The sequence below is a fragment of the Pelophylax lessonae genome (assembly GCF_965119305.1).
Source record: "Pelophylax lessonae genome assembly, chromosome: 5".
In the NCBI taxonomy this organism is placed as follows: Eukaryota; Metazoa; Chordata; class Amphibia; order Anura; family Ranidae; genus Pelophylax; species Pelophylax lessonae.
Genome location: NC_138772.1, coordinates 471226750 through 471252456, shown reverse-complemented (window position 1 = coordinate 471252456; position 25707 = coordinate 471226750). Strand labels below are relative to the sequence as shown.

Genomic DNA, 25707 nt, shown 5'->3' with positions numbered 1-25707 from the left:
ACACTTGGGGGCATTTTTAGCTGTGCAACAGAAAAGATAAAATGTACCTGTGTAGCCAAGGCTCACAATTCTAAATATACTGCAAGCTGCAATTGTTTTCCAGCCATAAATAAGAGTTGGAAATTTTGGCCTATTCAGCATGATATAATTAACAGTAATATTTATGTATGGTTTATGGCAGGTTGTCTTGTAAATCATATCTATGGAGATTTATATTCCTAGCATCAGTTATTTAGCCTGTAAAGAACTAAATGCATACAAATTATGTTTTCAGAGCTCAAATGAAGAAAAAAAATAAAAATAAAATAGAAAAAAGTCTGTAGTTGTATACAGAGTGCCGTCTCAAGGTCCTATATGTCGGGTAATTCAAGTCCCTCTGAATTTGATCCACGGTCCTGCAACAAAGGAAAGTATTAAGGGCCCATTTACAATATGTGTTGTATTAACATGCCTGTGTTAAGGCAATGCATTACCATATGTGTAGGCACCCTTTATTAAGGAAGCCCATTCATTTTAACTGAACTAGTAGCACTCCTTAAAGTGACATCAAACTCTGGTATGAAAGAAAATTCAATTCAAGTATACTAAATTTTTAAAATAATTTAGAAAAGCTGCTGTGATCCAACTTTCTTGTTAGAGGGTTGCTACGTTCCTTCTACATGGTCCCAGTGTATGTATGAATTTCACCAACCTCTCTTGATCTCCTGAGATGGACTATGGGATTTGTAGTGTGTATATAGCAGTGCACATGACTGCAACTAACATCATTCCAAACAAACAGAAGTGAAGGGTATAAGGAGAGGTTCTGAACTTATGGAGGAGGTTACAATAAGGCAGAAAAACAGTAAGCAGTAAGAAACTATTTAATGAAAAATATATTACAGGGCCAGTATTGTCTATCAGTGGAAGAGGTAGTATTAGATTGACTCTTAGATTTAGATAGACTTTATATAAGTGAAATTAATTAATGCCTGTAGTTAGTGGGAGGAGGAATAATGCCCCGTCATTGGAAGAAATAGTGTAATTGTTAGTATCAGTAGGAGGAATAGTGTCCCATGATTGGTGTCAAAGGGAGGAATAGTGCCTCATTGTTGGTGTCAGTGGCAGGAATAGTGCTTCAAGGGCCACTTAACCGCTTACCGCCCGCCCGCCGTCATATGACGGCGGAGCAGAGCGACCATTATCCTGGGCACTTTAAGCAGGGCAGGCGCGCGATCGCGTGCGCGCCGCCCTGCACTGCCGGTGTCGGGGTGTCCCCGGGACACCCCCCGTCACCGGCAGGGGGGAAACAGCCAATGGGCGTGGCTGTTTCCCACGTGATCGGCTGTGTTCCAATGACACAGCCGATCACAATGGAGGCGCCCGGGAGATGACCGCGCATGCGCGAGCGGGAGCGCGCAGCGCGGTCATGTCGGTGGCACTGTGTTCCGTAGGAACACAGCTGTCACCGGCAGTAGTAAACAGTCACTGACAGTGACTGTTTACTATGTGATCGGCTGTGAATCCATTCACAGCCGATCACAAAATGTAAATACAGAGCAGTAACTGACTGTTACTAGCTCTTCTCTCCTCACATAGTTTCCAGTGTGAGGACAGCAGAGCTAGAAATAGTGAGGTACTGCTCTGTACACCTTGTCACAATGTAAAAGCACAGAAATAAATGTCCCCACACAGTCCTAAACCCCCCCCCAATGTCACCTGTCACCCAACAGTCACCTCATCAGTGCCCAGAAATTGACACCCATAACGTTCACATGTGAGCGCAGCGATCGAGGGCAGAATCACAGCGATTCTGCCTGCGATACGGAAATCATTGCAAATCGCGGGACGCCTGTGCGTTGCCCGTGATTTGCAATAGCACCCCAAACGCTGTGCGATGTTGCCGCCATTTCCGCCTGCCGAATCGCGGTAACATCGCGCAAACAACGCATGACGCCCAAAAAAGGTACAAGAGCTGGACTGGAGGAAGTATACCGCTTCCTCCAGTCCTGAACATAGATATCGGATATTATAGGCACATAACATGCAAGACTAGCTGACAAATAGCTTGTATGAGATCTGGAACGTTTATTCGACAAACTCACACAGAATATATACCAAACCGGAGGACATCCTTCCTCCTGATCATATTAACCTAATAATACAAACTGAAACCAGAAATCATAGATTTCTTCAGGGATATTGAGGATAGATATTACTGTTCTATTTGAACTAATCCAAACCATTGTCCATTAAGTAGTTGTCCATCATTTTCTCAGTCACCCTGTGCCCCTAATAGACACAGGGTGATTTTCACATAAGAGGGACCTGGGGAGCTGAGACAGGGATTTCCCAACCTCTCTAAGGTAAGCTGGGTTTCACGGGCCCCCCAACCAAAGTGACTCCTGTCACACAGTCGTTGGCTCTTTTGACAACTAGAGGTCCGAGGAGAATGGATAGACTTTCAAGCTGACAGGAGGTCCAGGGGTACTCAGACAAGCACCCTCTATAACCATGTAGCACAGGAGAACATCTGAAAGTATAACGTGTTGAGCCAAAGAGGCTGGGCTACAGCAGTGGAAGCTGCTGGGTTTCCTTCCAAGCAGCTAAAAACAAGAAAATTAGGTTACAATGAGCATATAACCATCACAACAGGATGACTGAAGAGTGGAAGAACATTGCCTGGTTTTATTAATCTTGCTTTTTGCTCTGACTGACAAATGAAAGCCTCAGAATCTGACAAGAATCCAAGGATCTCCCTGGCCTTGTGCCGAAGGCTTGTAATGGATTTGAAAATGTTTTCTTGGTACATATTAGCCCCCCTAATTCCAAATGAGTTGAACGGTATACCCAAATATTTCTGCTGACCATGCATTTACAGCGAACCTAAGTGACTAGCATGACAACGTTCCTTGTCATAAAACCTGCATTATCTCAGACTGGTTCCACAAACATTGACTTTAGAAAACCTCACTTGCTGCATAATACCTCTATTGCTGGCATAAGATGAGACCTAACATCCATATCCAGGAAACCCTCTACGGTCTCTCACAGCACTACGTTGAGCTAGTGGTAGAAAAAAAATGTCTTTTGAATGACACAGAACAAGACAAAAAGAGGGTAGAACAATGTCTTGGTTAGGGCAGAAGGAGGAAACCATTTTAGGAAGAAAGGAAGCCCTAGGCCTCAGAACAATCCTGTTCTTTAAAGGCTCCTTACAGGGCAAGGCCGCTATCCCAGAGACCCACCTCACAGAGGTGATAGCAAATGAGCAAATACATCTAGTGGAAAAGGTTGAAAATGAGAATATACCTGATGGGCTCAAAGGGAGTTCTCTGAAGGGAGAAAGGAACCAACTTCTCATGGTGTAACTGGAGAACACATAGGAAGAGTAATGTAAGTAGCACCCTGCACAAAGGTCCTAACTAGGGTAAAAGAGGCCCAACGGTCTCTGAAACAGAATAGGAAGGGCAAATCTGCACCTTGATGGCACTTAAGGCTGGATGCTGGTATAGATAAGTCTATAGAAAAGCAAAGGAAGTAAAATCAGAGAGTGGAGTTCCATATTGGTCCTTACAAAGCTGTACAACAGTTGGGAGATGCTGCAAGGCAGAAAAGAGAGCACCCAGTGCATGTGTATGGGACTTTCCACCCAGTGGATGAAATCAGTGCTCAGTCCCTCAGGTTTAACCCTTCAGTGATAGAAACCAGCAGACAGAAGGATTTTTTATCATGCCCATTGGTGAGCTAGATCCCACTGCTCAGCCCAATTTGCCTACTCAAAGAGTGAGCCTTCATAGCCAGTGCATTTGCTGAGGGAATACCAATAGCTCTGGACCAGAAAACCGCTTTATTGCCAACCTATTATTTCCTCCTGCAGAATACAGTGCAAAGTCAAGTCCAGCAGGATCCAGTTACAATGTTCAAAAGCCAAGCTGAGCTGGTGTAGAGTTATTCGCTTTCAGGTTATTACAGAGGACAATGGGGTACACTTTTGTCTGGAGGAAAATAAATTTAGCCTTCACATACAGAAAGACTTCTTTACAGAACTTATTCTTGCCAGCTCAGTATATTGTTTTTAAAAAGAGTTGGATGCATTCCTAAATACACAAAATATAACTGGATATTAATAACGCCAGGGGTAGTTAATCCAAGGATATCTGATTGTCCTCCAAAGGGATCAGGAAGAATTTTTATTCCCCACTGTAACAAATTGGACCATACTTAATTGGGAGTTTTTTGTCTTCCTTTGAATCAGCTGTGGGTATAGGATAGTGTATATGGAGGTTTTCCATTTGTGTGGGGTATCTTTTTAATTAGGTAAACCAGATGGACTAGTGTCTTTTTACAGCCACAGGAGACTTCCCAGACACTTCCGCCTACACCACAATCAGTCTACTGAGGGACTACGTGTTTGGGTCATTGAGACCATTCCCCCTTATGACTCGGTTGCAGAGCAGTTTCAGTCCCTTTGTTACCGGGAAACTTTTTAGATTTTTTACCCTCAACTCTTTAGCCCCTGGGGGGTTAAATGAAGAGCTGGAAATCAACACCATCCTGTGATGAGGACTGGTGCCAGGTGATCATGACACCGATGACCCATCATTTTTTCTTCCTTCCGTTTTCTTATAATATCATTATTGTTTTTTAATAAGGATTTTTATTATAATAATAATGTGCAAATGTATCTAGATGAATACATGTATTTGTTTCATGTTGTAGCGGCATGTTTTACAAACATCTTTTAGATCAGTCATTTAATTGTCTTAATGTCAATTTTATCTCATTTTAACTTATTTCTTTTTAACATATGTATGTGTTATATATGTGTCCACCTTTGAGATACATATCTCCGTGTAGTTTTCTATGATATATAAAGGAGGAATTCCGTATTAGTGAGGCTTAGGTGGGGGTTTATTACTTCAACCCTCCATAACATCAGTGTTTATAATAGGACATCGTTGTTCCTATAGCTTTTTAATGATATAACCATTAGGGTCTTTTCTGAATTCTTCCATTGTTCTCTGCCCTTTTGGTTTTTCCAATTTGATGTCTTTTTAAATTGAAGTTTTCTTTCCCCAATTAGGTCATAGGTCACGGCTTTATATAAATGTCTATTGATGGTGGAGGGGCGGGCCTGCCTGATGAAGGAGGTGGACCTCCAAAACGACGTTGCAGCCCGCCCTTCACTACATGCTTTGTTGCTTTGTCGCTTGAACCCTGTCTGATTCCGTGGAGGAACCAGCAGTGCGCCATTGCATCATTTCTGGTCACGGGCATTAGCAAGGCTGCCCATCCAGGAAACCTTCGCTACATTCAGCCACAGCCCAGTGCCCGCAAAGCTCCTTCACACAGCATAGGACCGCCGCCTGTTAGTGTGGTCACTTCCATTCATGTTGTGACAGTGAGCGCTGACTCACTGATCTAGGTTAGTGAATTTTTCCTGAAGTAAAAATGACAGACTGCTTCTATTCCAGAGACCAGCTTAGAAGTGATGAAGAGAAGACTATTGAATGAGGAGAAAAAAGGAAGAAAAAATATCTACTGGCAAAATAGTTAGACTTTTCCCAGCAGACATGGAGAAAAGACATCCATACTCATAGGACACTACCAAAAAGCTGAGGCATGCTAGTTGTAGGAGGGGTTATCCTGGGTTGGCCTACAATTTTTTGGTTTGCCCAGTGTCCAATTAATTACTTACTGGTGGAGATTTACTAAAACTGGTGCACACAGAATCTGGTAATCACCTCCTAACTTCAGTTTGTTCAATTGAGCTTTGACAATAAAACCTAGAAGCTAATTGGTTACAATGCAGATTCTGTGTGAATCAGTTTTAGTAACCCCCCCCCCCCCCCCTGTATTCCTCAATTAACGAGAAAGAATTATTGTCGCATACATTTCTTATATACAAACTTACCTTTTTTATGGCATGCAGCGCACTCTTTAGAGAGTTAAAGAAAATCTGCTCATCCGCTCCACAGTTGCAGTAATGAAGGGACTTCCTTAGAGATTCTGTAAAACAAATGCAGCTAGTTTGCCATATAAAAAGAAATCACACTCTTCTATTGTATTATATATTTGTACATACCACAGCAGCCTAAGAACAACACATCTGTTCCCTGCTTTTTTAGATCCAAGCAAATCTGCAAAATATATGTAGAATTACATTTAAATAGAGTGTATGTGAGAATTGGAAACTTAGAATTGGTAATATCAAACTCCAATCTCAACTCATCTTCCCCAGTTCTCCCCCTTTTCAGGCATCATTCTACCCACAAGATTAGGAACATCTTTTGTTGAGGTATTGTAGGGGACAGCTCAGGGTGGAGGTGAATATGGAAGCCAGGGCTGATTTTTTTAACACCTCCAGGAACTCCTTTAAAAAAAAGTTGTAGTTGCCCGAAGTTTAAAGCAGAGTTCCGGCCGTTTGTTTTTTTTTTTTTAAATTACCCACGGGATTATTACAGCTTGTTCTTCTACAAATAGCAATTGTTAACGGTGTCCCCTTTTCGCCTGTTGTGCTGCAATGAATACCTACGGTGTTCTCCTCCTGCAGAACGCAGCCATCCTAACTGTGGGCATGTGAAGCCCGCTGGGTTTCTCTTTCGAGTTTAGGTGCATGATGGCTACCCATGCATCTCACGCATGAGTGGCTACCCATGCATCTCGCGCATGAGTAGCGTGAAGCAAGAGCGCCCCACTGCATCAGCCCGGTTTCCCCGATGTCAGCGTCGGGGGTGCATCACATGAAGTTAACATTTTATGTCACAATTTTTGGGAAAATGAAAAAATAAAGAAAAATAATCTTTTCTTTAAAATGTATTTTAGAAATTATAAAAAACATAGCTTGGACAGAGGATCAAGTCATCATCCCCCACCCACACATCGAGAGGAAGAGAAAGTGAATACTACAGAGAAAGATCTGCCATGCCCAGGAGGGTTAGTCTACTTAGGCTTGTGGTTAGGGGTGCTCTGGCTGCCAATATAGCCACAAATAGGAAGGCCGTCACATGCTAACAAACAGGTTATCTTTAATGCTATTGGTATCAGCGCATATACTTACATTTCCTTAGCTCTCCTTTCGCTCTGTTGCCGTTGGGTGCTAAGAACCCTGTATCATTGTAAACCCTGTATCATTTGCCAACTTGGAATATACATAGAGCTGTCCCACCCTGCCCCTTTATGACAGTGTTGAGTGCCTAATCACTAAGGACCAGTACTGTCGTGATAGGAGGAAAGGAGTGGGTCACATGCTTCCTGATACCCAAAAGTATGAAACTCCCGCTGGCTGAAAAGTCAGCGAGGGAGTGAAGTCAAAGTGAATATGTATTGCTGGCTGGATTGCCATAAAAGAAACCTGCATGGGCAAAGTAAAGGTTCACTTTCTTCTCCCTATCATATACTGTATCTCTATAAAACAATCTGATATTAGTTAGACAATGTTAGAAAGTACCTGAGAGAGACAAGAGACTCCCGTAAAATCAAAAAAGGAAATTCCTTTGCAGTTCAAAATCAAAGTCTTTCTGCCTCCTCTATCTGGGTTAATCCCTATAAGAAGCAAAAGTAAAGTTAATGGAATCATTTCTAAAAAGAAGGATTAATGATCATTTAAACACACACAATTTGCTGGTCTTTACTGAGAGCAGATCATGACAGACAAATCTGATTCTAATCTGATCTAATGTTTTTGGCTATATCACAAATATTTTGGTCCAGGGTGGTGTTGTAGATCTCATAAAAAAGTTGTACAAGGTAAGACCTAATCCTTGGCCAATTCAGTGGATAGGCAGTTGGGTAATGGAAAAATATCTGAGTATGGTGGATAAGGAGGCAGAATAAGCCACTCTGTCACCCAAGCAGAGACTAGTGAACAGTCCACTGCAGCTGTCAAAGGATGAGGAGGATGAGGATGGTTTAGTAAGCCAGTCCACCTCCTCCTCTGCTTGCTGTGGCTGGATGGCACGGACAGCACCACTAAACGGAGGAAATGATGCCCTGCCTGAGGACAGACTACCTCTACCTTTGCCTGTGGATGCATACACTGCTGGGCCCCCTCACAGTGCCATGGGAATGTCTGCCTCTCCTTGTTGGCCTCCCAGACATGATAGGGTGGGAGCTCTTTAACAAAACGTAATAAAGATGTGGAAACATGCACCAACACACTAAAATATACTGAACTGAAATATACAGCGTTAAACATGCAGTAACGCACTGAAATATACAGTGTAAAAACGTGCAGTAATGCACTAAAACATAGTGAATTAAACGTGCACTAACGCACTGACCTATACTGCATTAAATGTGCAGTAATGCACTGAAATATACTGCATTAAACTTGCAATAATGCACATAATAAATACTGCTTTAAACGTGCAGTAAAACACAGAAATATACTTTGTTAAACGTGCATTAATGCACTGAACTATACTGCCTTTTAACGTGCAGTAACGCACTGAAATATACAGAGTTAAACGTGCAGTAACGCACTGAAATATACAGCACTAACCATGCAGTAACGCACTGAAATGTACTGCATTAAATGTGCAGTAATGCACTGAAATATACAGCTTTAAATATTTCAGTAACGCACTGAAATATTTAGCGTTAAACGTGCAGTAACGCATTGAATTATACTTCGTTAAATGTGCACAAACGCACTGAAATACAGCATTAAACACACAGTAATGCACTGAAATATACAGCATTAAATGTGCAGTAATGTACTGAAATGTACTGCTTCAAACGTGCAGTAATGCACTAAAATATACGGCGTTAAACTTGCAGTAATTCACTGAAATATACTGCGTTAAACATGCAGTAACGCACTGAAATATACTGCAGGAAGCCTGCCCTGACAAAATAAACTGACACTGAAGTGAAAATGAATGGTCAAACTACGCTTATGCAGCACTATTACTAGATTCATACTAAAGTGACACTAACGTACAAATGTATGGTTAAACTACACTCACGCTGCACTAGATTCACTTCAATTTTGTGCATTGGAAACAAGATTAGAGATTTTTCGGATAAAGTCTGGAGTCTCTTTTGCAGAGTTTAATGCTGTTTATTTCAGTGCATTACTGCACGTTTAATGCAGTATACTTCAGTGCATTACTGTACATTTAACGAAGTATATTTCAGTGTATTACTGCATATTTAATGCTGTATATTTCAGTATGTTACTGCACATTTAACGTGCAGTAACGCACTGAAATATACTTTGTTAAATGTACAGTAATTCACTGAAGTATACTGCGTTAAACATGCAGTAATGCACAGAAATATACAGCATTAATCATACAGCATTAGTAATGCATTGAAATATAATGCGTTAAACATGCGGTAATGCACTGAAATATACTGCAGGAAACCTCTCCTGACAAAATAACTGACACTAAAGTAAAAATGAATGGTCACACCAAGCTATCACTAGATTCACACTAAACTGATATTCTACACTAACAGTAGAATCAGAATAGCACACTATAGCACACTAACTCGCTAGTAGCACTGAACAGAGCTCTGTTCTATCTCTCTTTATGCCAATATCACACTGCAAATGGCTGTTATGGGGAGAATATTTTTATAGTGTGGGGTTGGACTAAGAGCAATGAGCCATGATTGAATTGAGCCATCATTACTTTCTTTAACCACTGCCCACCCGTCATCTAACAAAATGACAGCTGCAAAGTGGTTGCTCTACCCTGACTGGGCGTCATATGGAGGGCGCGCAGAGCGGCAATCGGTGGTGCGGTGTGTCACTCTGACACACCGCATCACGGATCCCGGTAAAGAGCCTATGATCTAGGCTCTTTACCATGTGACCAACTGTGCCCAATCACTGCTGGTCACATAGTTATTAAGAAGTGCCGCTGATCGGCTTTCCTCAGTTCACACCTAACAGACGCAAGTAGAGGAGAGCCGATCAGCAGCTCTCCTGAAAGGGGGGGTCACTGCTGGTAATCAGAGCATTGATTACCAGTGCAGACCCTTGGTGGATGCCACTACAGCCACCAGGGATTGCCCACCCATGGCCACCAGGGATGCCAATTAGTGCTCAGGGAGCCTGTCAGTGCCCTCCTCATCAGTGCTGCCCATCATTGCTATCTATCAGTGCCACCCACCAGTTCCCATCTATAAGTGCCTCCCACCAGTGCCCATCATTGCTGCCTATTAGTGCCAATCAGTGCCGCCTATCAGTGCCACATACAGTATCTCATAAAAGTGAGTACACCCCTTTTTTGTAAATATTTTATTCTATATTTTCATGTGACAACACTGAAGAAATGACACTTTGCTACAATGTAAAGTAGTGAGTGTACAGCTTGCATAACAGTGTAAATTTGCTGTCCCCTCAAAATAACCCAACACACAGCCATTAATGTCTAAACTGCTGGCAACAAAAGTGAGTACACCCCTAAGTTAAAATGTCCAAATTGGGCCCAAGTGTCAATATTTTGTGTGGCCACCATTATTTTCCAGCGCTGCCTTAACCCTCTTGGGCATAGAGTTTACCAGAGCTTCACAGGTTGCCACTGGAATCCTCTTCCACTCCTCCATGATGACATCACAGAGCTGGTGGAAGTTAGAGACCTTGCGCTCCTCCACCTTCCATTTGAGGATGTTCCACAGATGCTTAATAGGGTTTAGGTCTGGAGACATGCTTGGCCAGTCTATCACCTTTACCCTCAGCTTCTTTAGCAAGGCAGTGGTCATCTTGGAGGTGTGTTTGGGGTCGTTATCATGTTGGAATACTGCCCTGCAGCCCTGTCTCCAAAGGGAGGGGCTCATGCTCTGCTTCAGTATGTCACAGTACATGTTGGCATTTATGGTTCCCTCGATGAACGGTAGCTCCTCCGTGCCAGCAGCACTCATGCAGCCCCAGACCATGACACTCCCACCACCATGCTTGGCTGTAGGCAAGACACACTTGTCTTTGTATTTCACACCTGGTTGCCGCAACACACGCTTGACACCATCTGAACCAAATTAGTTTATCTTGGTCTCATCAGACCACAGGACATGGTTCCAGTAATCCATGTCCTTAGTCTGCTTATCTTCAAAAAACTGTTTGCAGGCTTTCTTGTGCATCATCTTTAGAAGAGGCTTCCTTCTCGGATGACAGCCATGCAGACCAATTTGATGCAGTGTGTGGTGTATGGTCTGAGCCCCCACCCCTTCAACCTCTGCAGCAATGCTGGCAGCACTCATATGTCTATTTCCTAAAGACAACCTCTGGATATGACGCTGAGCATGTGCACTCAACTTCTTCGGTCGACCAAGGCGAGGCCTGTTCTCAGTTTAACCTGTCCTGTTAAACCGCTGTATGGTCTTGGCCACCATGCTGCAGCTCAGTTTCAGGGTCTTGGCAATCTTCTTATATCCTAGGCCTTCTTTATGTAGAGCAACAATTCTTTTTTTTTTTCAGATCCTCAGAGAGTTCTTTGCCATGAGGTGCCATGTTGAACTTCCAATGACCAGTATGAGAGTGAGAGCGATAATACCAAATTTAACACACCTGCTCCCCATTCACACCTGAGACCTTGTAACACTAATGAGTCAATTGACATCGGGGAGGGAAAATGGCTAATTGGGCCCAATTTGGACATTTTCACTTAGGGGTGTACTCACTTTTGTTGCCAGCGGTTTAAACATTAATGGCTATGTGTTGAGTTATTTTGAGGGGACAGCAAATTTACATTGCTACAATGTAAACTAGTGAGTGTACAGCTTGTATAACAAAGTGTCTTTTCTTCAGCATTGTCACATGAAAAGATATCATAAAATATTTACAAAAATATGAGGGGTGTACTCACTTTTGTGAGATACTGTATCAGTGCCCATCAGTGCTGCATATTAGTGCCTCATCATCAGTGCCACCCCATCAGTGCCTCCTCATCAGTGCATGTCAGTGCGTCCTCATCAGTGCTCATCAGTGCAGGAAAAAACATTTATTTACAAAATTTTATAACATAAACAAAAAAATGTTTTACTTTTCGGTCTTCTTTTGTTTAGCAAAAAAGAAAAAACCTTGTGGTGATCAAATACCACCAAAAGAAAGCTCTTTTTGTGGGAAAACAATGACATAAATTTGGTTTAGGTACAGTGTTGCATGACCGCGCAGTTGTCATTCAAAATGCAACAGCGCTAAAAGCTAAAAATTGGCCTAGGCAGGAAGGGGGTGAAAGTGCCCTGTATTGAAGTGGTTAATCATGGCTCTAACAGTGCTCTGTGCTCTGAAGCTTTCGTTGCTTCACCCATTTAGGGTTTCCAATGCACTATGCGTAGGTGCAGCGCATAGCGGGCCAAACAAATGGTCGAATGCCCTGATAAATTCAATCTTCCTATGTAAATGAATGTATGACTGTTAGCTGTTGTCTGCAAAAGAAGAACAGCCCTGAGTTGTAATTTGCACTGTAGTAGGTTCTAAAACTGATACAAAGAGTTGCTAGATAGAAAATGTCATTGATTAGTCACCTATATGGGATTGTTGAGTGATTTTCCTATTTTAATTATATATAAAAAAGCTTCAGATGTGTACTGAAGGAATGCTACGTGGTATGGAATCGTGACCTTTCAGTGTAAACTTGGTGTCTTTGCACTGTCATGACTGTAACTAAACTCCAGGAGAGCAGCTGAAAGCACAGTTCAAATACAACTCTATTCATTTTTATTTCTGCTCTGCCTGTCTTCTGATCTACTACCGGCCTGTCTTTTGATCATCCCTACCAGACAGAACATATACCTCCAAAACAGTAGCAGCAATCCAATATGACCTAGAACATATCCCTAGCCTCAGGGCTGCCGTCAGGAGGGACCAGCCCATACAAATGTAAGGAGCCCCGGCCTCATGAGAGCCTGGCCGCCCTGGTCCTTACTTGCCAACTGTTTCTAGTGATCTGTCCCACTCAGGGCCACCATCAGGGGAGGACAGGAGCTTATACACATGTAAGGGGCCCCGGCCTCATGAGGGCCCGGCTGCCTGGGTCCATACTTGCCAATGGTTTCTAGTGATCTGTCCCGCTATAGCTCAGTCCTGAGCATTGTCCTGGAATCTGGGCTTTGGGGACAGTAGCAGCGTAATTACTTCTAAATACATACACTGCCGGGCGGCGTATGTATTTAGAAGATCCGAGTTTCCTTTCAATCTCCCCCAGTGGTTTTCTGCACAGATATTCTGTGCCCTCCTGCACTCCGATCCTCCCCCCTTCCCCCCATCCCGATCTCCGGTCCTCTGCTCAGGGAACTTTACTTCCGGTGACTGTACACCAGGAATAATTGGAGATTTCGACCACTTGGTGTTTTCACAGAACACTGGCAGTTTTTAGCCTAAGATCAGGTGGAAGCCTATTAAGGTTTCTCTATATAATTCCCTTCTCCAAGATGGCACCCCTAGAGGCCTGAGGAAGGAGCGCATGCTCCGACAACGCGTCGCCTATCCACGCCATCACGCTCCACGTTGTTAGCCGGAAGTACGCCGCAGGAAGCCCCGACAGTGTCCACAGTGTCCCCAGGGTTCGGAGAAAGCCTTTCTTTCATCGGCTCGAGCAGACCACACAGCGGATCGGTTGGATCTCTTTCACATAGGCACCCAGATAAACTGATCTTTTGGATCAACTTCAAGGCTTTTATTTACTGCTGGTTATATCATTCGTTTGTGAGTACATAGTGTGCTTTGTTTCCATTAAAATTTGAAGTCCTACTACACTTAGAGTGGCGCCTGCCTTTCTTTTTCAGTTCACAGAACACCGGCAGCCTTTACACCCCAGTACATGCTATATTGAGTGGACATTGCTGGTCCCCCCATTAGTTGTCGCCGCCTTGGAGGTGGCAATGTTTTTGGTTTCCAGAGGGTGGACAAACAATGTCCACTCTTTATAGCGTGTACCGGAGAGTTTACACTGCTGCCTAATCTCCAATTAGTGGAAGTGATGTTATTGGAGTTCTCGGCAAGTTGGAGTTTTCAGCAGAACACCGGAGCCCAGCTAGTGCTGACACTGTGCAGCGAGGGAGGTGAGCTGAAGAAATTTTGTGCAGATTAGCTGATAGCCTTTCATGTTGGGATACAGGATGGATTTGTTTTCAGACATTGGCACGGAGGGTCGGAAGAGCAGGTGAGTGTGTGTGTGCCTGGGGAGGGGAGCGGAGGCAGCTAAGTCTGCAGTCTCCCTCCATTACTGTATAAGCATGTCCACACAATGTGAACTTAATGTATGACCATTCCATTTAACCCTGTGTTATCCAAACTTTGTACAGTGAAAAGTGTTAGCTCACCACATAAACTCAACATTCTATCTACAAACTAACAATCCTCAACAGACAGAGTAGAGCGCAGTGTTCACACCTATTTGCATGGTAGTACTATTATATGAACACTTATTATTTAGAGGATAATTTATGTCTATGGGGGATTGTTATTTTGTGTTTACTCACAGGCTCAGTTCACACATACAGGTGTGACCAAGCATGGGTGTATTTTTCCTGCATCACGTGTAGGGCAGCGACTAAAAACATATCCCTCCTGACTCCCCTTAAAAAGAGGAAGAGGCCGGTATCCACCATGGCGGAGCGGGTGTCTGAATATACTGGCATTGCCATGATGTGGATCTTGCGTGGGAAAAACCCATGAGCCACACATGCATGGTAAGCAGCACCATCTGGGAAAATATAGCTGGGCAGCGACAGCAGAACAGGCATTGTCCCACCCTAGTAGCTATAGACAGAGAAGACCCTTGCATATGAAAGGGAACTGTTCTTAACTGCCGGCATTAGCGCTCTGTTCCTTATATGTTCATCCTTTGGGTGAAGAAACTGGGCAAACCATTAAAACGCTCCCGAATCATAAAGCCCTGGGACTGGATGGACTCCCTATGAATACTTTAAATATTTCCTCCTGATTCTTCTTCCATCTCTTTGCTGAATATATGATAATGTCTCTTTGCTGAATATATAGGGCTGTCTCTTTCCTGCTTTTTGGCCAAAATATAATTCATTACTGTTAAATCTTGAGAGCACTGATGACTTGCAATACACTTTTTTATTTTTCATATATTATGTTGTAAGAGCATTAAAATAAAAGGGGGTGCACTGAAGAACTCGTGGGATAGCCAGTAGGCAGATTCAGTGGGATGGCCAGTGAGTGGGCCCTGGGGAATGTTGGTGGTCAGGCTCGGGGGGGTCCAGGCCTAAAGCTATGTAAGGGGCCCCAGAATTTTTGATGGCTGCCCTGCCTAGCCTACTGACAGGACAATTAAAGAGCAACTGCAAGATCATCACACTGCTCTCCTTTTCACTGTCTTGCCAAAAACAACACAAAAGAGCCTTATTGCCTTCTTGTACTCAAACTCTCCATTCTAAATCTTGTTTTTTTTTTTTTTTGTATAAAAATAACAAACATGTTATACTTACCTCCTCTGTGCAGTGGTTTTGCACAGAGCAGCCCGGATCCTCCTCTTCTCAGATCCCTCGCAGGCGCTTCTGGCCCCTCCCTCCTGCCAAGAGCCCCCACAGCAGACAGCTTGCTATAGGGGCACCTGAGCCGAGCTGAGCAGAGCCACTGCTCTGTGTATTCATTCAGACATGGAGCCAGACTTGCATTTAGACTTCAAGAACACAAGTCGCAGGACATGTCAGTGGTTCCCTATGAGAGCTGTTTTAACTGGTCTGACTTGTGTCGATCTGACTTTGAAAAAAGTTCCTGCACTACTTTGGTCTGACTTGGGCACAATTTTAGCCCATTTATTTGAATGGAAGTAGCATCCAAGTCAGATCATCATCTTAATTGATCCGACTTGTGGCATGCGATGTTAGCAATGTAAAATTCCCTAAAAAATGGCCTAGAGTCTCCCCAAACCCATACTAGGCCCTTTAAGTCTGGTATGTATCTTGAGGGGAACCCCACGCCAAAATTTAAAAAAACGGTGTGTGGGGTCCCCCTGAGATCAATACCAGACCCTTATCCGAGCTTGTAGGGGGGGGCAAGCAAGCGCCCCCCTTGAACCATACAAGGCCACATGCCCTAAACATGCCCCCACACATAAGCACCGTGCCCCCATGTTGATGGGGACAAGAGCCCTTTTCCCCACAACCCTGGCTGGTGGTGGCTGGGGTTTGCAGGCAGGGAGCTTATCAGAATCTTGAAGCCCCCCGATCGTGCCCCCCATGTGAATGAGTATGGTGTACATTGTACCCCTACCCATTCACCCCAAAAAAAAAGCAGTGTAGTGTTACAAAAAACAAGAGACAGTTTTTGTCAAGTCAGGCCTGTATTCAAAATGAAGAACTATCTTTGCTCCAAGCACATTTTCTCTGCTTCCTCCACCAATGTCATCTTTCTCAGCTTCCTCCGCTGATGTCTTCTTCCTGTCCCGGTTATGAGTAAGCGGCCGTGTGTGCCGTGAAACGCGTTAACCTCGGATCACCTGTTCCCTGCACTGTCTGTTCATCTATGATTTGAAGAATAAAGTAATTCCATTGCTTTCATCTACCTGAGTGCGGTTCCACTACTTTTCTTGCAATCATCCGGATGACGGGTCTTACCAGCACCAGGTCGGACTGACACACCTGAGCGGCTCTGTGTTCTCTCTCATGACTTCTTCCTGTGCCGCTGCCACCGACCCACTGAAAATTAAAAAATGCTCCTCCTCTGATGCTGGCTCTTGCCGTTCTGTCAGCTCCGTTGTCTGACAGTTCTTATATAGCTATGGGGTGTGGCCATCAATTGGCGTCGCCCTGATATTCCATCCCCTTGTGATGTCACAAGTCCAATCCAAGTCCAAGAGCTGACAGAACGGCGGGACAAGGTGCCTAGGGGTGGAGGGGACAGAGCCCCCTGCCCCAGTGCACCCACCCCTGATGTTGAGGGCATGCGGCCTGGTATGATTCAGGAGGGGGGGAGATCGCTCATCTCCCCCTTTCTTGACTCACTAGGCTGCATGCTCGGATAAAGGTCTGGAATAGTTTTTTGGGGGGGCCTCACCTTTTTTTGTTTTGTTTTTTTGGAGTGGGGTTTCACCTTTCAAATTCATACCAGACCAAAAGGTCTGATATGGTCTTGGGGGTGGGTACCCCCCAACGCTCTTTTTTTTAATTTTGGCCTGAGGTTCCCCTTCAAGATCCATGCCAGGCCCTTTGGATTGGAAGGGGGCACACTTTTTTTTTTGTTATTTTTTTTTATCTGGCGTTAGGTTTAATCCATTCCAGAGCCGAAGGAATTGTTTTAATTGGTCAAAGGATAAGTCGCAGTCATTTTAGAGTTGGATCAAAATCGGATCCCGTTCATTGAAGTCACATCGAAGTCCGACCTGAAATCGCAGGGCAAAGTCGGAGCAAAAGTTGTGCCACTTTCGTGTCATATCAGTGTGACCATAGCTTGATCAGCAATCTTGGGCCTTTGCCTTGTATAACACAACTGACATTGCTGATCGTTCACTCAAAAAACTGAAAGGTAGCCCTGATAGACACACAGTGCTGTGGGTTGTGTGATCTTTTTCTCTGAATGGCCGCTCTGGTCTCCGGAGCGGCCCCTGCTTTCATAAACCAGTGCTGTCAATCACAAATCTGTCTTCTTCCTAGCAGCATTGTTGGCTAGAGCGGAAACCTATCCAACTATGCTGCTTAGAAAATAAAGGACCAATTTGAACAGGACAAACTTGCACATGCATGCAAGATATTCTTTAATTAATAACTTTTTGTTACTTTCAATTTTAATAAAAATATTGAAACAGAAAAAAAAAAAGACCTTTTCTTAGAATATAGCCAAACACGTAACACCACATGAAACTCTTCATGGTTGACCACTTGGCGCAGTTCCTCATACCTATTTACGGACTTTCCATGGGTTCTTGGCTGAACCCCTCATTCCTTCATTTCATGGTATTGTCGCCATTTTCTTGTATATTGACTATGATGACAGTTTCATTTTGAACTTGACTTTGCTACTTTATAATATTTTTGTGGTTACTTGAAATCTTAATAAAAAGATTGAAACACAAGAACTTTAGGTTTCAAACTGCATAAGAATTGAATTCTTGTAACCCTTTAACAAAACTACTTACATAGCTGCTTAGGAGCAGAGACTGCTTCAAGGCTCATGCTATACCCACACATTTTGTTGCAGTAGTACAACTAAAACCCCCCTGGAAATTGCCCAGATAGCCCAGAGATTTAGCATCTAATGTATCAAGAATGCTGGCTTTATACATATGTAGCAACCTTCTGGATGGGTGCTGTGATGGGTGGATTTGGTCCTGGCTCACTGTGTCCAGTGGAGCTGTATTTTTGTTTGCTAGGTAAATTTAGCTTGTCTCACTGTAACCAATGTGGCTGAAATTGCTGTGTTAGGCAAATTTAGTTGTGCTTACTGTAATCAGTACAGATTTATGTGATTAGTTAGGTGTGCTCAGTGTCTCAGCTGCTACTGGTTTGATTGTTTCCTCTGTTTACACAGAGCAGTTGAATTTTCTGGAATATAGGTGTGGAGCAATGCAAATAGCAGCATGAATATTTATACAGCCCTGGCCAATCCCAGGGAGGGTGGCCCTGAATGCTGCTGGGAGTCTGTATAAGTACTCTGAGACACAGAGCTGCTGTGTCTTTTCCTTTAGGAGAGGAACACAGCCTGGAGGGCCTGCTGCCATGTACTTGCTGTTCGTGAGGCCCCAGGTGGATGACCTGAGGGCCTGGATGCTGAAGCTACAGAGAGCTGACTGAGGGGCTGTCTGCTGAAGATCTAGTATGGTATCATGGGAGAAAGGTGTTGCATAAATATTGGAAGGAGGCAGCCAACTTCCCCTGGACATTTGTGAGTACAGACTGCTGTGGGAGATCTTAGAGACTTTTGGGCTGCTGCCACACCTATAGTGGTCAACTGTGTGTCCATATAAAGGGGTCATCAGCTAGTGTCCTGAAGAGCTCAGTCTATCTAGTTCTGTGTGAAGGGACTCTGCTCTTGTTACTCTAAGAAGCTTTAGATCTTTTAACAGCTTCTTCTACAAGCTAAGTCCACAGTTTGCTATTGCAAGGACTTCTGCTTCAGCTTTACAGAAAGGAGTTCACTGTCCTCAACCTGTATATGGTTCTCATTTTGGAGTATCTCACTCGATTTTATCAACCCAATTCCCCAGTCAAAAATAAAAACAACAAAAAGAACACCCCTAGTCTGGTTATTGATGCAAAGAGTGACTGTGATTGTGTTCCTGGCTACAGGGCAGTCTACAGGGAAAATAATCCAGGCAATTTCTAGCAGCTCCTCCAGGGGGGAGAGATACACAATAATGTATAGAACATTGATTAGGGGGTAAAGAATGCTGCCAATACAAATAAAATGTGTCCTTCAACTAAACAGATAGAGATTGATACAGTACATATAGGGTGGATCAGTACATCACAGAACAACGAATTGCTGCATATTAAAATATACTTCGGCAAAAAGATGTAGTTTAAGGCTGGGTTCACATCTCTGCATTGCGGTATTGCATGGCACATGCACTGGTGCGCTGCAGTACCAATCATTTTAAATAGCACCCTAATGCATCAAGGCAACACACCCGTGCTGCAATGCGTTGCATTCCTGAGTAAAGGTCAGATTTTAGCTGCACTGGGGTGTGTTGGCAGCCCATACAAAAGCTTGCCTCTTTAATAACAAGCTAGCCAATAAAGAGTATCGCTTCAAGGGTAACTCCACTTTGGTAGGGAAAAATATAGCAAAAAAATTAATAATATTAATATAGTATATACAATTGCGGCTCAAATCATATTGTGATTAAATGTTATTAAAAATGACCTTTCCTTTTCAATCTGCAGCTCTGTAATTTTCTGTAAAATGCAATGCAATACGGCTACCTGGAGGTGTTCTGTACACAGAATCCCCCAGAAACCTAATTTCCTGCTTGTGTGATTGGCTTACGATTTTCCCAGAAGTCTGCACTAAGATACAAGTCAGATTTCAGGCATCCCCTGCAACAAAGATGTAACGTTTTCTCAAGAAAAGTGCAGTTACTCTTTAATTTTCAACTTTTCACATTTATTGATGGGTAACACAGTACAAAACTACTTACCAGCACAGCTTTCATTAGACACTGGAATTAGTAAAATGTCTCCATTGTGCTAAAATACAGTACAGACCAAATCATAAAGGACAAGATGTTATACATATTTATATTGTAACAGAAAAATCTTATGTTTTATGTTATGGACAATACGGGGCAACACAACAAAGCTAATATAGAATTATAATCAATACATTCAATAATAAAATGGCATTGGTTAACATTTTAAAGAGACTGTAATCTTATTACCACCTTGCAGGGCACCCACTTTTGACAATTTGCAAATAATGCCCTGGAGAATGCCATGCCTTGCATATGGTGTGATGAGATTTGTGGTGCATTGCAGCTTCCTATACCTTCTAGCTAACAAAACTCTGAGGTTTGTTTACATCATACTTTATTGATATGAATGCGCTGGTCCTTCCCCATTCTATCCAAAGCCTAAAGTTTTGGCGTTTGATATAATTAAAGCAAATCTAAACTCAAAACTAAAAATGTAAAATATTGCAGTTTACCAATCCCTAGGTGTGGTGGCTACCTTCATTTTCTTTTTCAGCCTTTTTATCTCTTTATTTTCACTTGGTAATATGGCCAGTAGCACACTTCCTATCCAGGACGTCTCCTCTATCTGTAGAAGAGCAATGGAGACATCCTTGGAAAGGAGCATTATCTGGAGAAGGCAGTGTCAGATGGACTAGAAGATTTAGATAGAAAGCCTAACATTAGCTAAAACTTTTTAGGCAGTTAGAGGAAAAGTGTTTTTACTTATAGAATTCTATTTTTTTTTGTTTAATATATTTTTATTGAAAGATTTTACAAAGAAAAAACAAGCAGTATACATGACAGGGACAGTCTCCCATAACAAAACCAATAACTATAGGCAGAAACATGAGGTACCATTGAAGCAAAAGGGTAGCCTATAATATACCAAACTATATAACAGACCAGTATAGTGAAGAGGCAATGGGGGCATATATCGAGAGGCTGCCCGCCGACCTTTAATATAAATCTAACCAGCATGCGCATAAGAGCCCACAAAAGAGAAGAAGGCAAACGAAAGGCGGGAGAAGGTTAAGAGAGAGAGAAAAAGAAAAGTAGGAATGGCTAGAGAGAGGAGGGGAAGATAGAGGGAGAAGCTGGTGGGGGAACTCCCATGGTGCAGCGTAAGCACAGAAAATAATAACATCTTTCTAAAGACATAAAACCAGCATATTGTTTAGAGTGGGTAAAAGCTAGCCTGCATGCCCATATCTTATACGCCTGTGAGGCTCGGCCTCTGCAGTCATATGTCATGTCTTCCAGATGGTAAGTGTGGTCAATGGTTTGGAGCCACAGTTTAATAGGAGGAGATACAGGCTGTTTCCAATATAAGGGGATGAAGGCTTTAGCAGCGTTGAGGAGGTGGGGAGTGACCGACCTCCGGTACTTATGGAGTGGAACCTTAATGCCATGGAAGAGGACAGTCCAAGGATCATCTGCTATCGGGAAACCCTGAATGGATTCAATAAGGGACAAAATGGAGGACCAGTAGGTGAGTATGACTGGGCAAAACCACCATATATGTGCATGTGTAGCTGTCATTGCACAACCCCTCCAGCAGAGAGAAGAAGTGGAGTGGAACATGCAGTGTAGTTTAGCTGAAGAGAGGTGCCAGTGGGTTAAAAGCTTGTAGTTCATTTCAGCCAACTTAGTGGATAGAGCCGACGAGTGAGAGAGGGGAAGAATTGACTTCTCCAGAGACTCTGTGATAGGTATTTGGAGGTCGGCCTCCCAGAGCTTCAGGAAGTATGGATTTTGGTAGGGTTCCAGTGCGGATAGGGCCTTGTATAGCAATGACAATGCTCCCCGTTGAGGTTTATTAGAGGCAAAGAACTTTTCAATAGGATTCAGGGAGCTCAGTGAGCGATGAGGTTTAGGAAGACCCTTGATGAACAATTTCAACTGGTTATATGGCCATAGGTCCATAAGCGGAAGAGTGGAGTTGCGGAGTAAAGAGGAAACAGGAGGAATCCCTTGAGTAGATGTGACATGGTGTAGAAGGGTGTCTGTAGAATGGGGAAGCCAACGTTAAAAGGAGACATCATGTTGGCCTGGAAGGAAATATTTATGACCAAGAAGAGACATCAGAGGTGAATTGTAAGGCAGACCGTGTTGTTTATGAAGTAAATCCCAAGTGTTGAAGACAGATGTGGACAGCGGGGAGGCTCTGGAGGAGTAAGATCTGAATTTAGGTGGGATCCAGAGTTGTTGGTAAAGAGAGGATGAAGCAAGTTCATACTCAACCTGGACCCATAGTTTCGACCGCAAGTTGTGTTGCCAGTCCATGATTCGTGCAAGGATAGAAGCGTGTAAGTATTTCGCAAAATATGGCAGACCCACACAAGATTTGGCACACATGAAAATCGTACTGGCTACTCGGAGGTGTGAGCGGCGCCAGATATATGTCATCACCAAGGAGGAAAGAAGTTTCAAATTTTTTGGGAACATTAAACGGTAGCATTTGAAATAGGTAGAGCACCCTGGGCAGCACATTCATCTTGATCACATTCACTCTACCGAGCCAAAAAGTCGCCAGGTGGTTCCACTTGCGTAAGTCAGACCAAACAGCATTGAGGAGGGGGACATAATTCACCTGTGGGGTGTAGTCAATGTTTGCAGTAAGATGTACACCTAAATATTTGAGGGAACGGGCTTGCCAAGCAAAAGGGAAGGAGGGTTTTAAGCTATCAACTACAGATCGAGGGACAGATATATTTAGAATTTCGGATTTGGATAAATTAATTTTAAAATTGGAGATGGCACCATAGCGGTGAAATTCAGTGAGTAAATTGGGAAGAGAAATGAGAGGCTGCTGAACATAAAATAAAACGTAGTCGGCATAAGCCGCATATTTATGTTCTGTAGGCCCTACAGTAATTCCATGTATAGAAGGGTTAGCACGGATATGGGCAAGAAAAGGTTCTAGGGATATGGTGAACAAGATGGGGGATAATGTGCAGCCTTGGCGGGTACCATTGAATAATGTAAAAAGTTCACTAAGTATTCCGTTCACACGTATCTGCGCAGTGGGGGCTCGATACAAGGATCCTATCATATTAAGAAATCTAGGGCCTACGCCAAAGGCGTGGAGAGTGAACATGAGGAACTCCCAGTCCACCCTGTCAAACGCTTTTTCAGCGTCTGTTGAAAGCAAAAGGGTGGGCTGGGAGGACCTCCTAACGTGGAACAAGAGGGAGATTGTGCGGGAAACGTTGTCCCTGGCTTCCCGGCCAGGGAAAAAACCTATTTGGCTATTGTCGATACAATCGGGTAGAAGTGGGAGCAGTCTGGCCGCGACAGCTTTGGCATAGATCTTGGCATCTATGTTGAAGAGAGAGATGGGCCTGTAGCTATCGCATTTGGGGATTCTAATTAAATGAACATAATCGACCCTTGTAAGCACCCCTGACAGTGGTAAATGGTTTATCTCAACCCTCTAACTGTAACTTTTGCTGAGCTGTTTGGTCTCTAAAAGGAAGTTAAAAAAAAAACGGATGCACTGGCTTGATCACCTGGTAAAAATAAAGGTAAGAAAGCCTAAATAGGAAACCTAATGAAGCCTCCACATTTAAGGATTGGTAAACTGCAAAGTAATACAATTGTGTTTGTTGTTTTTATGTTTAAATACACTTTAAATATCTGTAGTTGTTCTCATACTGTGGCCATCCCCTCACACAATGATACTCTTGGCTATTAAATCTCCTCTGAGTGTTTTACACATGGTTGTGTGTACTACACTGAGCAATTGGTGTTCACCCGTACCCATTCTACATTGTCTGTCTCTCATCCCATGTGTATTTATCAAATATCAAAAACTAGTCTCTTGTATTCAATATATAGCCCTGGCCAAAAGTTTTGAGAATGACACAAACATAGGTGGCTCTCTAATTAGGCAAATTAGGCGGTTGCCTAAGGCCTCGCACCTACAGGGGCCTCGCGGCCAGTGGCAGAGCGACAACATTTAGAAGGGCGCAGTCAGGGAAATCTCCCAAGTAAAAGATTGCTTTAAGTCCTCGGATATAAAATTTGCAGCAGTGTGCTGCAGTCCCTTCACTGCAGCTGCCAGGTGTCTTTTGATCCCCTGACACTTACCCCGCCTTCTCTGCCTGGGGATTGGCCGTCTGATCATGTAATCCTAAGATGTGGAGGAATGGGTGGGCGTGTATCTGCATCCGTAGGAAGCTATGATCAGTTGTTGCTCTGGGAGGAGAGCTCTGCCCTGGCCCGGGAACATAAAGGTAACCAGGCCCGGACTTGTCACTCTGCAGGCTGGTCATAGATTTGCGGTGTCTACTACGCAAAGGGGGTGAGGAGCCCCAGGGAAGTTGGAAGAGTCTTAGAATGGTTGGTGGAGGAGGAGGAGAAGAAGAAGGCCCTGGGTGGCTGGAAGAGAAGGAGAGGGTCCCTGGGTGGCTAGGGGGAAAGGAGATGGCCCCTGGGTGGCTGGGGGAAAAGAAGATGGCCCCTGGGTGGCTGGGGGAGAAGGAGATGGCCCCTGGGTGGCTGGGGGAGAAGGAGATGGCCCCTGGGTGGCTGGGGGAGAAGGAGATGGCCCCTGGGTGGCTGGTGGCTGAGGGAGATGGAGATGGCCCCTGGGTGGCTGGAGGAGAAGGAGATGGCCCCTGGGTGGCTGGTGGCTGAGGGAGATGGAGAGGGCCCCTGGGTGGCTGGAGGAGAAGGATAGAGCCCCTGGGTGTCTGGGGGAGAGGGCCCCTGGGTGGCTGAAGGAGCGGGCCCCTGGGTGGCTGGGGGAGAAGGAGAAGGCCCCTGGGTGGCTTGGGGAGAAGATGAGGGCCCCTGGGTGGCTGGAGGAGAAGGAGAGGGACCCTGGGTGGCTGGAGGAGAAGGAGAGGGACCCTGGGTGATTGGAAGAGAAGAAGGAGAGGGCCCCTGGGTGTCTGGAGGAGAAGAAGGAGAGGGCCCCTGGTTGGCTGGAGGAGAAGAAGACGGCCCCTGGGTGGCTGGAGGAAAAGGAGAGGGGCCCCTGGGTGGCTGGGGAAGAAGGAGATGACCTCTGGGTGGCTGGGGGAGGAGGAGAGGGCCCCTGTGACGCCAGAGTCAGTTGCCAGGGAAGAAAGTGGAGCTGAGCCAGTCCTGCATTTCTGACATCAAAGCCAAACATGGTGGAGCTGGAGCCCTTTGCCCTACACCATGGGTGTCCAACCCTTTGGCTTCTCTGGGCCACATTGAGCATAGAGAAATTGTCTCGGGCCGCATATAAAATATATACTATAGTTAAGGTATATAAGTAATAAAACGCTGCCGCCCCCCCCCCCCAGCACTAATATAACACAACTAGTGGATGATCTCCTCCAAGGCTGCCTCTGTGGCCGTGCCCCCGACTCGACTTCCTTCCTCCCCAGCAAAAAAAAAAAAAAATTGTCAAGGGGCAGTGGGCCGCATTGCCTGAGGTTCTGGGCCGCAGGTTGGACATGCCTGCCCTACACAATGACAGCACCCGAGGTGGAAGGTGAGGGGTAGCGGGGCTGTGACATTATATAGCATATGGACTCTGTACATTATTGGTAGTTTTGGTTGGAGTTGTCCTTTAGATGTTTAACTCTGTGTTGTTTTTCCCCCCAGCTGTGAGGGACTGAGGAATGACAGCTCACTATGCTGGGAGTTATAGTGCCCTAGA

The 25707-nt window shown here is 44.2% G+C and overlaps 1 protein-coding gene across 3 annotated transcripts in view; it reads right to left on the bottom strand.

Annotated features, from left to right (window-relative positions):
* Positions 1–284: 284 nt before the first annotated feature.
* Positions 285–25707, bottom strand: part of SLC26A7 (solute carrier family 26 member 7) — a 99313-nt gene continuing 73890 nt past the window's right edge. The window contains exons 14-18 of one of the 3 annotated variants that reach the window (XM_082259811.1): positions 20040–20088; positions 7433–7527; positions 6068–6122; positions 5897–5991; positions 285–395 (exon numbers count right to left, since the gene is read on the bottom strand). In XM_082259811.1, coding sequence (XP_082115937.1) covers positions 351–395; positions 5897–5991; positions 6068–6122; positions 7433–7527; positions 20040–20088 — 339 coding nt within the window. In that variant the 3' untranslated portion in view covers positions 285–350. Of the gene's footprint in view, positions 396–5895; positions 6009–6067; positions 6123–7432; positions 7528–17800; positions 17952–20039; positions 20089–25707 lie in introns of those variants that run through there. The other 2 variants (XM_082259812.1, XR_014225368.1) reach the window with 2 other exon arrangements.